This window comes from Pyrus communis, chromosome 7 (genome assembly GCF_041283825.1).
Source record: "Pyrus communis isolate YQ-2024b chromosome 7, ASM4128382v1, whole genome shotgun sequence".
In the NCBI taxonomy this organism is placed as follows: Eukaryota; Viridiplantae; Streptophyta; class Magnoliopsida; order Rosales; family Rosaceae; genus Pyrus; species Pyrus communis.
The window spans coordinates 3603168-3619150 of NC_142571.1; the positions used below are offsets into that span (position 1 = coordinate 3603168).

The window sequence follows — 15983 nt, forward strand, 5'->3', positions numbered from 1 at the left end:
CCTTTTATAGAAGAGAATTTCTAGCTTTTTTCTGACCTTGACACGTGTCGTACTGTGATTGGCCTCTGATATCAACACATGTTGCATTGTGATTGACCTCTGATATCGACACGTGTCGCATTGTGATTGGCCTCCTGGTTGGAGGGAAAGTCTTGTGGGTTTTTGATGGTATACTGTTGACCGGTGCTCAGTAATTTCGAGATTAGTCAAGTATGATACAAACAAGCATAATGAATGAAAACAAAACGGAAATATGAATCTACAACAAGCCTCCAAATGATGTGTTCCCTATGTCAGTTTGTTGATTTTTCATTTTTATCTCTTCCAGAGAGAGGAGATCTCGTTGATAGTGCAAAAGGGAACGACTGAAATAAAAATATTTCATCGGTGTCTTTACACAATGATCGGGGTTGTGTTTGTAAATGCATTTGGTTATTTTCACTCAATGATGGCAGCAAGCATGGATCCATTTTCGTTGTTCGCATGTAAAGATAAGATTAATACAAATTCATAAGAAGAATTTCAGTTGTAATTTCTTTTAGTTTATGCCCCAGTGAAATGAACTTTGGAAGACTCTAAAAAAAGACTTAAGAGTACTTAGATCTAACGGAAGACATGACACAGAACCGAACGCAATGGCGTTCTAAGATTCATATAGCCGACCCCACTTAGTGGGAAAAGACTTTGTTATTGTTGTTGTATGCTCCAGTGAAATACTTAAGATTAAAGCAATTGTTTGCCTATATCCTTATGATAGTAAAGCCTTAGGAAATAATGATAAATCAATCAAATTTCCCTCCTAATTAATCGAACGTTTCACATGTTGGGTCCCAGTTGTTAAGGTACTATTAGAAACGTGTCCTCAAATATCAATTTATAGTGCCTTAAATTGCAAAGAAAATCAGAATATCATTCAGACAGGCATCGCAACACTAATTCTGGCTTCACTTGCATCAAAACTGGAAGAGTAATATGAGATAGTGCAATCAAAACTGCGAATCATGAAACGTAACCACTTGCCTGGTCTAAATTAGATAAGACTGTTTGGGTCCTTGCTAAGAGTCTCATAGAAAACTCTCAGATTATCTCCTGCTGCAGTCTCTCGAAATTTCTTCAAATCGACAACATATAAAGCACTGCACAAAATCAACATGTCAACTCCTGCGGTTTTTCTTTATTGTTTTGTTTCAATGTAAATTATTTCATGATGGTTTTAAGCTTTTAGAAACCACGGTTAACTAATATAAGTTTATCATGGTATCTGATTTAGAAGAATATATTGTCGGTTCGATTACCTATACTAGCGAATTTTCAATATAAGTTGAATTCACCACATTGATCCTTCCAAGGGTAGGGAGAAGTCCGCTAGTGAAGGATATTTCTCAAACCATCTAATAATGGCCACTTGTAGGCCCAAATAATCCGTTGCTTTTCTTTTTGCTTGTGCAACCATGTAGGCCACTTGTAGGTGATCAGTTCATACTCAATACCATATTCTTGAGCCATAGGTGGAATGACATCCTGCATATAACAATAACGACCGAGCATCCATGTTAAGCACTCTCATATGTTCTCAGCAAGTAAACGAAAACCTTGAAAAGTTTACAACTTAAACATTTTATAACCTTGAACTGAGGAGAAAGATAGTTCTTTATGAACCAGAATTTGACCAGAACACGGGTATTCTTCAAGACACTTAAAATCATGATTTTCAGAAAACGTTCATATCTGCTAAAACATACCACAAGGAAGTCATTAAAGGATCGCATGCTTAACAAATAAATCAAAAGAAGGCAAAGTCTTACCATGATGATGATTGTTATTATTCATTATCATTATTATTTTTATCATATTATTATTACTATAGTTTTCAAAGTGAAAAATTATTTCAGTATGGAACTAAGACGCCAAAAAACATAACGTTTTTCAGAGATCCGTGCAAAACAATTTTGAATCCAACATGTAAAGGCATGGACTAAAATCTTTTTATAAAGAATTCATTTCAATACATTAAAAGTTCAACTATAGCGTATGGCACACCCTCTATCAAAAATCTAGAAACTTTCAGACACTTAATTCCTGAGTGTAGGGCTTATAAAAGTTCACCATGTTGATCATTAATGTCTGAAAGTTCACACAAACAAGAATGAAGTTTAGTACATGAATCAAGTACTTGATTATTCCAGTAATATGCAACGACATCATGACTCTATGGCAATTGATTATCAATAGGTGAAATTTTACTGTCCGCTTATAATACAAGGCAGAAACATGAAAAAACCCTAGATAAACAAAACAATGATGCAGAAGCCATCATATTTCAACCCCCAAAAAACACTGTTAGAGGAAGCATAAAGTAAATAAGCAGATAAAATCTAGAAAGAAAAAGCACTTACAGGTGTCCAGAAGCAATAGAAAAAATATTAATCGTTTTTCCATGTCGTCCACCCTTTCCTTGCTCCTAATAATTATCCAAAACCAGATAAGAGAGTATTTTTCAATCACAATCAGAGAAAAAATGGAACTGATATCATGTTATAGTTAAATTCAAGTAAAGAAAGGAAGAGCTCAAATTCCTCACCGCTGAAGTACTTTCACTCTTTTTAGATTGCTCACCACCACCAATAAAACCAGAAGCCCATTTCAAGAAGTTGGAGTTCCAGCTACTTCCCTACAACAACAGAAAGGAAATAAAAATACAAAAAGAAAGGGCGTGTAACTGCAGTCACGCACACAAACACAGTATTTTTGTTAGGTTATTAACTTACTACATTAGTAAGCATTAGAACAATATTTCAAAATAACAGCAAAAATTCACCTCCTTATTATCGTGTAAGTTGTCTTCGCCATCAGGAACCAACAATTTCTCATGCTCCTTTCCCTTTTTTTTTGCTACTTCCATGTGAACTACTTTACCCCGTAAATCGTCTATGGTGATACGTTTGGATAATGTTTTGCTCCCACTTTCGTTGCCGTCCTCTTTCAGAAAATAAAGTTCAGAACTTCTATCTGGAGCAAGTTGCAAGTACCAAACGCCAGGAGACAATTTCATTTGCCAATAACCCAGATTGGCCATCACAAGAGTATCAACCAAGTGAGGAGTACTCTTAGTACCAATAATCAACTGAAGGCCTCTGGGGGGATCATGACCTTTCTCAGAACAATGACCTGTAGATGGCTTGTCAGTGCATACACAACATAGTTGGTAACCCTCACTTCACCATTAACTTGGAGTAAAATTGCAAGGTAGTTCAAAGTTGCAATTTATCTAAAAAACAAAAAACAAATAAATCATACCCGTAAGAACAAGAGCTTCAAGTTCAAACACAGCTTGTAATGTTCGTGTCTCACCAAGATTCTCAAGCAAAATATTATCCAAGTCATGGCTGTGTATAATTAAAAACAAATTTAGCAAAGGCAAAGCACAAAAAGTGTGACTCATAACGTAAAATTGTTCGAAGCAGAGCTAATGAAAGAAAGTATGACAACTACAAACTTTGTTAATGATGAAACTCACACTGCAATAACAGGCTCAACTAGCCATGGATCAGGAACATCAAGATTCATTGCGAGTGTTTTGGACAGTGGCATGTTTGTAAAAAAAGGCTTTTGGCCCATTTATTGTGTAGTCAGTGCTGCTGAAGTCATCCTGCAAATATGACACAACTACATAACTCCATTCTTATCACAACTGACATTGTTAATAATACCATCAGATCATGGCAAGTGAGCACACACTCACAGAGAAGCATCAAAACAACTCCACAAAACTTTAATGCGAAAACAGATGGCAATTGGTCATTTTAACGATGCCTACCTTCTAATATCTGACTCATAATGTTTCATTCCAATCAAATATCTGACTTATAATGTTTCATTCCAATCATTGCTCTAGCTTTAATCACAAAACTAATCATATTTCCTTAATTCTGCCAACCACATGAATTATTAATCAAACTTTTTGAAGAGGGCTTCAAATTCATGGAATAAGTTTAGTTCAAATTCTTTCCACATATTTGAGTGATTTGTTAGTCATACCCTGAAAATAACCCCCACATGAAAAAATACAAAACTGGATTCCTGTTATTTCAGCAATGATATTATCATAAGACTACAAGCTTTAATGTGTCCACTATTTTCTTTTGTTTAATATTAGTTGGGTCCAGTAACCCTTCCAACCCATCTTCCCTATAATTTCCTGTAACTAAATTAAACTGCGTATGGTGTATCTGTGGATTATGAAAATCCAGACATTATATTCACAATTTGAGTGTTAAACATGGTATAAATTGGTATCTCAAATAAAATGTAAAGAATACCATCCAGAAAATATAGATGCATACCAATTCATATACAAGCATTCCCCTTTAATCTCTATATGGTATATATAAAGTTAGAAGGCAAAACGGGTGAAACATTCATAATGCCTAAAATTGCCCTTCCCTAACTTGGAATCCAAATGATAGACAATTTAATTAACAGGGATAAAATGGTAAATGCCAAGAAAACTTTAAATTCAAAACATTCAAACATGGGTAGTTAGTTATGTCAGATTTCTTTTTTTGTTTATTTATGTATTTTAAAATAGAAAAAACAAAGTAGAAGAAAAACCAGTTTTCAAAATAATTTAAAAAAAAAAAAACAAAAACAAACAAAAAAAATCTAATGTGAGCTGCAACTTAATTTCATACTCAGTTTGGAAACTCATCTATTCCTGATCAAGTTCGTATTATCTCTAATATGAACAAAATCATGAACAGATAAACAAAACCTAGAGGTGATAATCACATAAACCTAAGAATTTCTTGTTCCCTTTTCTATTTATTTCCTCTTTCTGTTTCCAATAATCAAAGGACAAAAGAAATTGAAACAAAAGCTGTTTCAAATTCTTCTTCCGGATTTGTTTTGATATTTTCCCAGTCTAAGACTTATGAAAATTCTTGGACTCAATTTGTGTCATTAGTGAAAGGGAAAATACAATGGCATCATGTAAAAAAAAATTAAGCTTTCCAGCAAAAACCAAAGGGAGTAAGAGTGTCCATGCTTAAAACTCAGAATCTTTTTAATAATAAAATTTATTGTAACTTGTGCTATTATATTATATCAAGGAAAACAAACCAGAATTTTGGAGAATATAAGCCCTCTGACTTCTTGGCTGCGATCTTCAATCCTGGGATCTTCTAATGTGTCACCTGCAACATAAACCCGGAACTTTTGAGGAATATTTTGACCCAAAAAAAAAAAAAAAAAAATCTACGAACAATTAAACATGAGTACACGCACTAAACATATTTTTGTTTCCTGCAATTAAAAAAATAACAAAAAACATGAAAATGTGAGGAAAAGAAGAAAAATAAAATATTCAAAAGTGTCCAATTCATATTTCAGGAAATTTGCAATTTTCAAGCTTAACCGACTCTTTGTAAAGAGAGTCAAGCCTATTTTTGGAAGAAGAGTAAAGAGAGTAGAGTATATTAAAGTTGTGTTGAGGCTTGAGCTACTCAAGATATTGTGTGCATGTGTAAGCAACTAATTCTGAATCTCAGTTAAGTTGGTCAGCAGTATGAGTTAGGTACCCATTCATGCATGTTTAGGAGGCTAAGCAGCTTTACAAACTTTCTATATCTCTGGTAATTATTGGTATTACTTGTTTAAAGTAGTTGGAAGTTTTTATATTTTTTCTGAGTAAGTGTTGACCATCTTGAAACAAAATAAGAAAATGGTTATATGTAACTTGCTCAAGTGGAATCCAATTGCGCTCTCATAGTTTATGGAAAAGTAGCGATGCCTTAAAGTGCAAACGTATCACTGGTTTCGAAACTGAGCGGAAAACATGATTCTATCTCAAAAGCTTGATTCATAGACATTTTTATTCACTCATTCCATCGTAATCTTGTTTTTTGTTAAGACTACAGGTCTGAGTTTATCAGGTTTACTTAGTTATTAGAAACTGAACATATATAAGATTTTCAAGACTAAGGATAGTGTATGCCTCACACATTTTGGGATTTATAAAGTTTTCAATTTAACTGTCATCACACTTCTTTCATATATACTATTATTAATCAAGAAACAGTTCAATACCTATTTCGTTTTTTGCATTCAAACATCCTTAAGATACTGGGACATGCCTAAAAAGCTTGAGAAGACAAACCAACAGAAGAATCAAAAGCAACAGCTAGAATCAATTATTCTAACCTTTCTTTATAGCGCTATCATCCATAGCCTTATATTCCATATTTTTCAAAGCAAGTTCTACTCCATAGCCTCCCAAGTTTAATGAATCTCTTGTACCAACAGCACCACAACAGTCAATCTTGGCATCACTGCCAGAAGGTAATACTTGTCTAACAACATACTTAGCTTTTCCCTGGAAGTTTCGGACCAATCTTTTAGAAAGATTTTTCATATATTACATACAAGCACACACTAAGAATTATCAAGCAAACAAAGATTTGTAATATGTGCAAAAAATTATGCATGCAACACTCACCTTTCTTACATATGTGCAATACATATAAAAATACATGTATAACAGAACATAAAAGAGATAACCAGTACAAAGACTCTAAACATAAAGCAGCATCATGAGATCATACGACAAAAAGTTAGTACCTATCCTCTTAAAAAGGAAAAAGTAGAAAATGAACAAAAAGAACAAAAGCTGAAAAATTAAGTAAATTCTCTCCCTTGTGTTTACTACCCCAAATCTGGGCATAGTTACTTTTTTTTTATATAAGAAACAGTGTTTTTATTAACAGTCGCAGAGTACAGGAAATGTGAACAAGAAATCCACGACTGAAACGATGAACTAGAACTACCAATCTTAAGCAACCGAGATGCAATATACATCATAAAAATTACGTAACAGCTGCCACCCAATCGAATAAAATAACAGAAAATTGACAACTTTCTAAAGTGATGCCCACAGAGAAGACCAAAAAGGGACCCTATCCCCATAAACGAGCCAACTCCATATTATCCCAAAAAAATTAAATTCCTCGCACAACAAAGCACTGCATGATATTAGAGGAGACTATAAGCCTGTCTCCATGAGTAGTTGTGACCGTAAAGAATACATCAAAGCTCAATGAAGCAATAAGTGATCTATAATCAGAATCCTTCCTACACACAACACCAGGGGACAGAAATAAAGACAGAAGGCCGTCTTCTTTGAACCGTATCCAAATATTTTAGCTCACCCAAACATCCTCCCAGAACTTAATAGCATCCACCCAAAACGACCCGGAAGCAACTCAACAACAGGTGTAGCCATTGGGGATGTCTTCCAGAAAAACTTCTAACAATCTAGAATTAACAGTACTTCGCTGCACCTATTATTATGGTTCACCCACTCACCTCCCCTCATGTATTCCTCGATTATAATATGATTTATACCCAATTTTTAGACTTCTCAAACAAATAAGAGCAATCAAACTTTACTGTAGTGTGATTAATCAATCTAATGTCCAAGAGGATATAAAGTATATAACATGATGTGAACCTCTTCTGCAGCTTCAACTAGGGTGAGATGAAACTCCCTAAAGCAATCAGTTCCAAGAGCTCCATAAAGAACAGCAACAGGACTTCCAACACTTGAATCAAAATGGATGTGATCAAATTCAAAAAGTTCAGGCTGCTGAAATGAATCTCCAGAACTGAGAAACAAGAAAAATAAAGTAAGGAAGTGTTCCCAATATGGATACTCTTTCTAGAGATAGAGAACAAGGCAAAATTCAAGAGAGTACTCATGAATCTCTTGGCCTTTGAAGCCAAATTTTCAAGTCTGCTGGATCAAGGAACAGTGCACCTCCAGTATCCACCCAACAACATTTCCCATTACGGCTCTTCAGGTTTCGACCAATGTTCAAAAGATCTGACCTTTTACCTTCCATAAGCTCATTTGTTTCAGAAATTCCACTGTCATTGCTTGAATTAGTTTCATCAACCAGAGGAAAAGAAGACAGAGACTCCTCAGCTAATTGCCGATAAAGAACCAATCTTGGAGATGTAGATCTCAGCATGAGGGAGAATTCAAACAAAGATGCCAATGGTTCGTTTAAAATAGAGAGTCCGTGCTTTACAATTTTTTTTAGGAAGCCCTTAGCAGTATAAGATTCAGCATCATCCTTCTCACTATGATGCCAGGCACCAATGATGTCCCAAAAATGGTCTTTTTGTTCTTTAGATAGTAATTCACTGCATTAAAAAACAGGAAGCCAATAATAGCTTAGGAAAGGCACCATATATGAAATAAACTATATTTACAAAAAGCAGATGAAAATAATTTGCTGATTCCAATCAAGAATTCGAACTCCAAAATTTAACTTATCTAAAGAATAATCATCTCATAGACACGATTCTGCTCTAACCACCATATAATCACAATACTCATAACATATGCTACTTCTTTCTTTAACAAAGAAACAAAAGACAAAACACAGAATTACAATATAGAGGCCTTCAAATTTGATCAAATGACAGAAAAAGAGCTCTCTGGACTCCAAAGCTACAGATGCCCACAAAAACCACAAAAAAGTACTCCATCTCATCAGCGATAACATTCTCAAAATTCCTCATATTCCCTTCTTCCCAAACCACCAAGAAAATTACCATCATAGCACATCTCCTAACACCGAAAAACTTCAGAACTTCCAAACGGAGAAAATCCCATGTGCATCCAATTTCCAACACAATTATTTCTCTAACTCAAAAACCACCTCAAATTTCTCCTTATTTAAGACTTTCAGAGGAAGCACTTTCATCTGCTTATTTTAAGTTATTATGGTGCATAAAAGTACATTCAAGACGGTCATCCCCTTCAAGATACAGTAGCTCATTCTGTTTACTCGTGTGACAAATAGCACAGCCCCAATGCTAGTTTATCAATGAAAGGAATCATTTTTCGGTCATCTAAACTACATCAAATTAAAATTCTATTTCATTTCTACTTATATTAGAATCAAGTGTTCAAATTAGTTTAAAATTGACTATCTCCAACTAAAAAAAATTGAATTCTGCTTTCACATTTCTCTTCCGAAAGAAACCCGCTCCGTCTTTTTCACTTCCTACAAAACTTTTACAATTTTGGGATTACATCCCTCATGTCGTTGCCCCTTCCATGGTTTCCAAAACGCACGCCTACTCAATCATCATCTTCCTAATTTGTAAAAGCATCCGCTTCGCAGTAGCGTAAAACAATAACGATTTCGACATTACCAACAACTTAATAACTCAAACTTTACCGACACAATCAATTCCAGAAGTATCAAAACATAAAATTTCGAAAGAAAGCAGCGTACCCGGCTTCCAGGAGCAATGGAGTACCCGACCACTAGATTCGGATAAATGGGAATTACCCCACAGTAGACCTTGTGAGTATAAATTAGATTTATCATGTTTTTATTTATAATCCAAGGGAATTGTGTAGAGTTCTTTTATTATATTTTGTGAAATGATATGTGCTCTTGTTGATTGCTTAACATGGTTAAATGTTAATATCGTGTATCTTTTATTTATGGAATTGGTTAATTGAAGTGATTGTGGAATGATGTAGGATATGATTGTTATTAATATAATTAGATTAGTTGATCAATGTGACTAGAGAATAATAATGTGCTTTATTGATTCTTTGATATGTTACATGTTATGGATTGCGGTATTATGCTGAAAACATAGTGATTTATATGATTGATGAAATGGAAATCTTGAATGTCATGTGGGTTCGTTATGTAGCCTGAATCAAATAATTCATGCTTGTCAAGTCCCAATAATTGATTGAAATGCTATGTCTTTCTGTTAGAATGTACTGGGATAAACGTCGAAGTGTAGTGAAGGGTGAACTACGAAAGGCTTGATCCCTTCTTAGGGTGTGACATCACACATCGCCTAGGAGAATGATCCTTATATGTATATTCTCATCCCTACCTAGCACGAGGCCTTTTGGGAGATCACTGACTTCGAGTTCTATTGGAACTCCGAAGTTAAGCGAGTTCGGGTGAGAGCACTCCCATGATGGGTGACCCACTGGGAAGTTCTCGTGTGAGTTCCTAGAAACAAAACCGTGAGGGCGAGTTCGGGTGAGAGCATTCCCATGATGGGTGACCCACTGGGAAGTTCTCGTGTGAGTTCCTAGAAACAAAACCGTGAGGGTGTGCTGGGGGCCCAAAGCGGACAATATCGTGCTATGGTGGAGTCGGGCTGGGGAAGTGATCATGTCTGGGCCGGGATGTGACAATTTGGTATCAGAGCCTAACCTGGCCGTGGTGTGCCGACGAGGACGTCGAGCCCCTAAGGGGGGTGGATTGTGACATCCCACACCGCCAGGGGAGTGATATGTATATTCTCATCCCTACCTAGCACGAGGCCTTTTGGGAGCTCATTGGCTTCAAGTTCCATGGGAACTCCGAAGTTAAGCGAGTAGCGCGCGAAAGCACTCCCATGATGGGTGACCCACTGGGAAGTTCTAGTGTGAGTTCCCAGAAATAAAACCGTGAGGGTATACTGGGGACCCAAAGCGGACAATATCGTGCTACAGTGGAGTCGGGCCCAGGAAGTGGTCCCGTCCGGGTCGGGATGTGACATAGGGTATGTAGGCAATCTAACGCTAAGGTTAGATGCAACCATGAATAAAAGAAAATGACTACGTGGTTGAATCATTGATTGTGTTTTGGTTGTATTGGAGGCAAGACATGATGGATAAACAGAGATGTGGTGGCGTCACGTGTTGATCTTGGACGTATGTTGGGATCGGGGAGTGAAAATACTATGAATACCCAACCATCTTCTTTATTCCGCACATCACAAACTCAACATTTATTTTTACTACAAATTTCGATTTTTTTCCACTTTCCAAATCATTTTTTTACCAAAAAAAATGAGTGATAAGGCAATTTGGTCGATCGGGACGTTGCTTTGCTTGAAAGTTAGGCACGGGTTATTCATGAACTAATCATGAAAAATGAGATGAGGGTGGAACAAATGTGAAAGAAGATTCATGCACAATTTGTCGAGCAGATTCAAGGCACATCCCGAACAAAGGAATCTTTGTCGAGTAGGTACAAACATCTACATAAATAGTTGATGCATTGGCAAGAAGTCCTCACAAAAGCGGAAGCAATTTATCAAAGCGGTGATAATCTAGCCAATGAGGTAATAGAAAGCACAAATGTGATTTTTCATAACAACAATACATCATTCACAAAAACACAAATGTTGGAACATTGTGAAGCATACTTTAAATACAAAATTATGCCATACGTTGGATGCCCTAGCACCACGCATTGTATGTCCTAGGTTGTAAGCTACTGAGAATAATATTGTTTTAATATTGTACTAGTTGTAATGCTATGCTATGCTTTGCTTTGTATGAGAAATTAAATGGGGTGTGCTATCCACACACCCCTTTTTTACTTCTCACACACCCCTTGTTAATTTATGTATGTTGATCTTCTTTAATTCATTCGATCTGACGGCCAAAAACAAAAAAGGTGTGGGAGAAGTAAAAAGGGGTGTGTGAATATCACACCCCAATTAAATTATTGGAGTTAAACATGAAGTTTCGGAGTAATGATACACTTACCATATTGTTCATACTATATTTGTATCATCTCTCTAATAAAGGTAGAGCCCACCAACACATGTGAGTCTCACCTTATTTGGAGAGATGATACAAACATGATATAGAAAATATGGTAAGAGTTACATTTTTGGGAGTTTTATTTCAATAAACAAACTTACAAAGTTCACACTTAAACACACTTACAAGGCATAGAAATTAAAAAAAAAAAAAAAAAAAAAATATATATATATATATATGTAAATAGGAACCACTCTTGCCTTTACCCTTGCCCAACGGATGGAGTTGCACAAAGGCAATTTACATGTCTTACCCTTGCCTTACAGTGGCCCTCCTAAAAAGAGTGAACTGCTCTTAAAGATGTAGCTAGGGTTTGGTTTTTCTGAACTTGCCTTCTATTTTTGGGGTTGCTATATGATGAGGTATTCGTCGATTCTCCCTCTCGCAACTTCTAAGGAGTTGTCAATTTCCCCGTCCCCTCCCAAAACTTTAATTTTAACCGATTGCTACCCTGAACTTTTATAATTGGCCAATTTCTCCCATGAACCTTAATTTTAGCCAATTATCCTCATGAGCTTCTTGATTAACTCGACTTCTCGATTTGAAGTGGCAGCCAATACATTTTTCGTCAAGTTGGAGATTGTTGGAAATAAGAGCTCAAAATTTACGGTTTGGTCGCTCAAGTGTGATGTTTCCTGTTTTGGTTTCCTTGGTGTACAAGCTTTTGGAGTACTTATCCTAGTAGGGTTTTTTTAGGGGGATTAGGGTTTAAATCGAGAATTTGTCACCATCTGTAGGGTTTTTGGGGGCTCTCCTACCTTGAGAGTTTAAAGATATGAAAATTTATAAGTTTGCAAGCTTGTGAGATTGGTTGTGACCGTTTCAGTTAAGACTCGTTACAATCAATCGAACTGCGTGGGCATCGAAACATATGAGTGTCAATATGTTCTTATGCTTTAATGTCCAGTTTGGAATGCTACGTTGATACTACGAGACATGCTCCAACCGCCTCAGTATCGTAAAACATGGTCCAACTGCATCGCTTCACATCGAAGAACACTCGGAGCTTAATTTTCAGTCACGCAGATATTCATGATACATGTACCGAAAATTGGTAGATCACATCTCTTACACATACGAATGGGATTCTACGTACGAGTTCCACACGAATGAGAGATGCGAAGAGCAATACGTAATTAAATGTGCTAAAAAATTATTGTAATATTCAACTGGCTAGGTACATTATGAAACTGAACATCCAGTATATCAGACACTAAAGCACTAAACTTCATTATAAATTAAATAAAGGAGACAGACGACTAACAAACAAGTAAAACTCTTCTTTCAAATCTCAGACCATCAAGTGTCCGACAGTCACATTTTGCGGCAGGCAAAATCTGTGTAAAGGACGCGCTACTCCTAAACTAACTAGGGTTTGACGGGCTGAGCTCGAGGCCTCCAGAGTCCTAGCCTATACTTGTGAGTGTGTTTCAAGATGAGCTTCCTCTGCAAAAGAATCCAGCTATCAATTTTTAAAATACAAGTCCAGGTGAAGTAGTGAAATTATTTTCACCATGAAATGAACACCAAGTTTGCAACTTTCAAATCCTTGAAATTTATTCCTTTTTTAAAGAAAGGGAGACATGGTTTTCGTTCCACACTCATTAATCAGCAAGACAGAAACTTTACTGCTGCTAAGTAGGTACTACAGCTACAGATTCCTAAATTACGAGAATTGATAAAAAAAAACCAGATACTTTTCTGTGTTAATGCCCAGCGGGTGCTGAATAATACAGTTATTAATACCGTACAATGAGTGTTAGACTAAGAGATTGCTTACATGAGTGTTAGAATAAGAGATTGCTTACATGCTTGCAAGGGACGCCAAGTTTCTTCAGCCTGAGAGTACGAATGACAAGCAACTTTTGGAAGTCTCCGATCTCAGACTCAAGCTTGGTCACATGGGATTCCACTCCATTGCCAATGCCATTCAAAAACTCTGGTATCCCAACTTTCACTGCAAGAAAAATAAAAAAGCCACGCAAACCCAATCTTGATGTTTCCCACTAAATTAAATCCACTATTCAACAGAGCCTCAATTTCACAGAAGTGCTTGATATTCTGACACGAGAATGTAGAGCGCCTATTTTAGCCCTAACACAGCTAGTTATAGACTAAGCTATACGCAAAAAATATTCACTTTTCATTCCATTCAACATTCTCAATCTTTTAGCACCAGATGAGAGCAAAGCAAATAGATAATGCACTTGCAAAGCGAAAATAAGGAACACAACACAAGTTCAATTTCCAGGAGTAGAGAAAATTTCTTCACAAAAATAGATAGTTACAAAGAAGAAACATTGAATAACAAAACTCAACATTTGACTTGACACTGTTTACATCCCCCAACTTTCCCGGCAACCAGACAACTGTGGCAACACAAGCATAACAAACCTCATTAACCATTCCTTTTACTGTTTGTGGAGAAGTGACCAATAAAGTTTTTCACTTCTATATATATTTTTTGAAAAGAAAAGCTGTACATCAAAGTGAACACGTAATGCACAAGTAATCTATAAGTAACCTAAAACATCAAGATACTGCAGCCTAGCATCCAAGCTAGTATAATGCTTGATAGAGGTATATTCCTCAAAATAAGAGATACAAAAGCCCATAACGTTGCTCAATACTTGACCTTTTTCCCACACTTCCGCCATTTCCAATCCCCTACAATCTTCAAATACCTGTATGGGTTTAGAGTTTAGGGTTTAGGGTAGTATAATGGTCGATAGATGTGTATCTTATAAATAGGAAATACAGAAGTCCATAGAGTTCCCAAAACTTGACTATTTCCCACACCTCCGCCATTTCCAATCCCCCAGCATCTTCAAATATCTGTTGATTCCTTTATGACCAAATACCCCAAATAATACGCAGCACCAGACGTACCCATTTTTACCACCATCCAGTATTCTAAACTTCTCACTCAACGGCTCCTTCGAAACCACCCAACAAGCACTAATGAAATAAAAAAAGCATATTTATTTCTATCAAAACCTAAATTAAAAAGCATTACAAAAACTAACCCTAGATTTATTTTCCCATTTCTTTCCACTTTTTCCGGCATCAATACCAACATAGCTACTTAACCAGAAATTTTCTATAACATTTAAACAAGTGCAAATCAACAAATGCACATAACCCAGAAATTTCTTTCCTATCCATTTTCTGGAAGCCAAGAAAAAAAATGGAAAACTCGACCAAAATTTGGGGTTACCTAGGTATGGGTTTGATTTGGTGGAGAATCTGGCCAACCCCGGGGTCGAAAACATTGATCTGGTGTTGAATAGCATTTGCCTTAATGCCATCTTCTGTCTGTGTCGAATAGTAATGTTCAAATTGATGAGTGTATATGGATTTGAGTTTATCCTTATCCAACGTAAATCAAAGTCTATCAAACCTAAAACACTTGCAAACAGAGCAATTCAAAAACTTTCTCGGGAAAGGACCCAGATTTTCCCGAGAAAATTAGACAAGAAAATGGAGTTCAAAATTTTACCTGATACCTTGCTGGCGGAGGGCGGGAGGGGAAGCCAACGAAGAGTTAGACTGCGAAAAGAGGTGGGAGGGAGACGGCTTTCAGTTGCTGCGGGGAAAGGAAAGGGGTATGTTTAGCAATTTTATTTTATTTTTTCTTTAACATAATAAAATCGGGTAGGTATGTTTAGCAAATAAATTGGTTCATATAGAATTTTTATTTGAATTTTTGAACTTGTTTCTTTTGGGGTGAGTCTCATACCGACCGAACTGTTCAAACCGACCAATTCGAACTGTTTTGATCGGTTTGGTTTGATATTGACTAAGAAAAAAGTCAATTAATTTAAAATCATCCGATTTCATGTCAGTTTGGTTCAATTTTGATACTTTTGAAATTGATTAAAATCAAACTGAAACGAACCATTATTTGTAATTATCATTATTCTTATTTTACACATGTGAACATATTATAGATTATTTGAATGTCTAACCGTACACATATTAACATATTATAGAATGTGTGAGATGTATAGATGTTTAGAAAATTAAAACTCTTGAAATGTTAGATATTTTCTATTGATGTAAGAGATAAAGGTTTAAACATACCGAATCAACCGATAATAATAGTTTGATTTGGGTTCAATGGTGGTATTGATCGAAACTGAATCAAACCGAATCAAACGGACTACGGTGGTTTGGACGTACACCCTCTGCATATCCTCATCCTCAACAAACTCTCCTACAATTTCAGTAAACATATAGTTACAGTGGTGAGCATCAATTCCCTGCTACGAAATCGTTCTTGAGAAAGTAGAATCGGTTTCATACCAAAGCACAAGCAAACAAGGACCTGGTGAAGCACTAGGTT

The 15983-nt window shown here is 36.1% G+C and overlaps 2 protein-coding genes across 11 annotated transcripts; both read right to left on the minus strand.

The window, feature by feature from the left end:
* Positions 1 to 857: 857 nt before the first annotated feature.
* Positions 858 to 9415, minus strand: LOC137733586 (UDP-glucose:glycoprotein glucosyltransferase-like). 4 transcript variants are annotated; one of them, XM_088697620.1, is made up of 13 exons: positions 9303 to 9415; positions 7749 to 8199; positions 7505 to 7658; positions 6199 to 6370; positions 5119 to 5192; positions 3518 to 3649; positions 3298 to 3386; positions 2819 to 3168; positions 2582 to 2671; positions 2397 to 2461; positions 1626 to 1728; positions 1296 to 1521; positions 858 to 1136 (listed from the first exon to the last, which is right to left on the minus strand). In XM_088697620.1, the coding sequence occupies exons 6-12, from the start codon at positions 3616 to 3618 to the stop codon at positions 1366 to 1368; spliced, it is 954 nt and encodes a 317-aa protein (XP_088553746.1). In that variant the 5' UTR covers positions 3619 to 3649; positions 5119 to 5192; positions 6199 to 6370; positions 7505 to 7658; positions 7749 to 8199; positions 9303 to 9415; the 3' UTR covers positions 858 to 1136; positions 1296 to 1365. The 4 variants fall into 4 exon arrangements, with proteins under 4 accessions (XP_088553746.1, XP_088553744.1, XP_088553745.1 ...); XM_088697618.1 differs by having other exon boundaries at positions 1626 to 1731; XM_088697621.1 differs by lacking the exons at positions 858 to 1136; positions 1626 to 1728 and having other exon boundaries at positions 1278 to 1521.
* A 3338-nt stretch (positions 9416 to 12753) lies between these two features.
* Positions 12754 to 15860, minus strand: LOC137735446 (uncharacterized). Of its 7 annotated transcripts, XM_088697633.1 has the most exons (6): positions 15722 to 15860; positions 15138 to 15224; positions 14856 to 14953; positions 14274 to 14322; positions 13447 to 13595; positions 12754 to 13084 (listed from the first exon to the last, which is right to left on the minus strand). In XM_088697633.1, exons 4-6 carry the CDS (start codon positions 14293 to 14295, stop codon positions 13007 to 13009), a joined length of 249 nt encoding a protein of 82 aa, XP_088553759.1. In that variant the 5' UTR covers positions 14296 to 14322; positions 14856 to 14953; positions 15138 to 15224; positions 15722 to 15860; the 3' UTR covers positions 12754 to 13006. The 7 variants fall into 7 exon arrangements, with proteins under 7 accessions (XP_088553759.1, XP_088553753.1, XP_088553755.1 ...); XM_088697627.1 differs by lacking the exon at positions 14274 to 14322 and having other exon boundaries at positions 15722 to 15740; XM_088697629.1 differs by lacking the exon at positions 14274 to 14322 and having other exon boundaries at positions 14856 to 15038; positions 15722 to 15739.
* Positions 15861 to 15983: the final 123 nt, after the last annotated feature.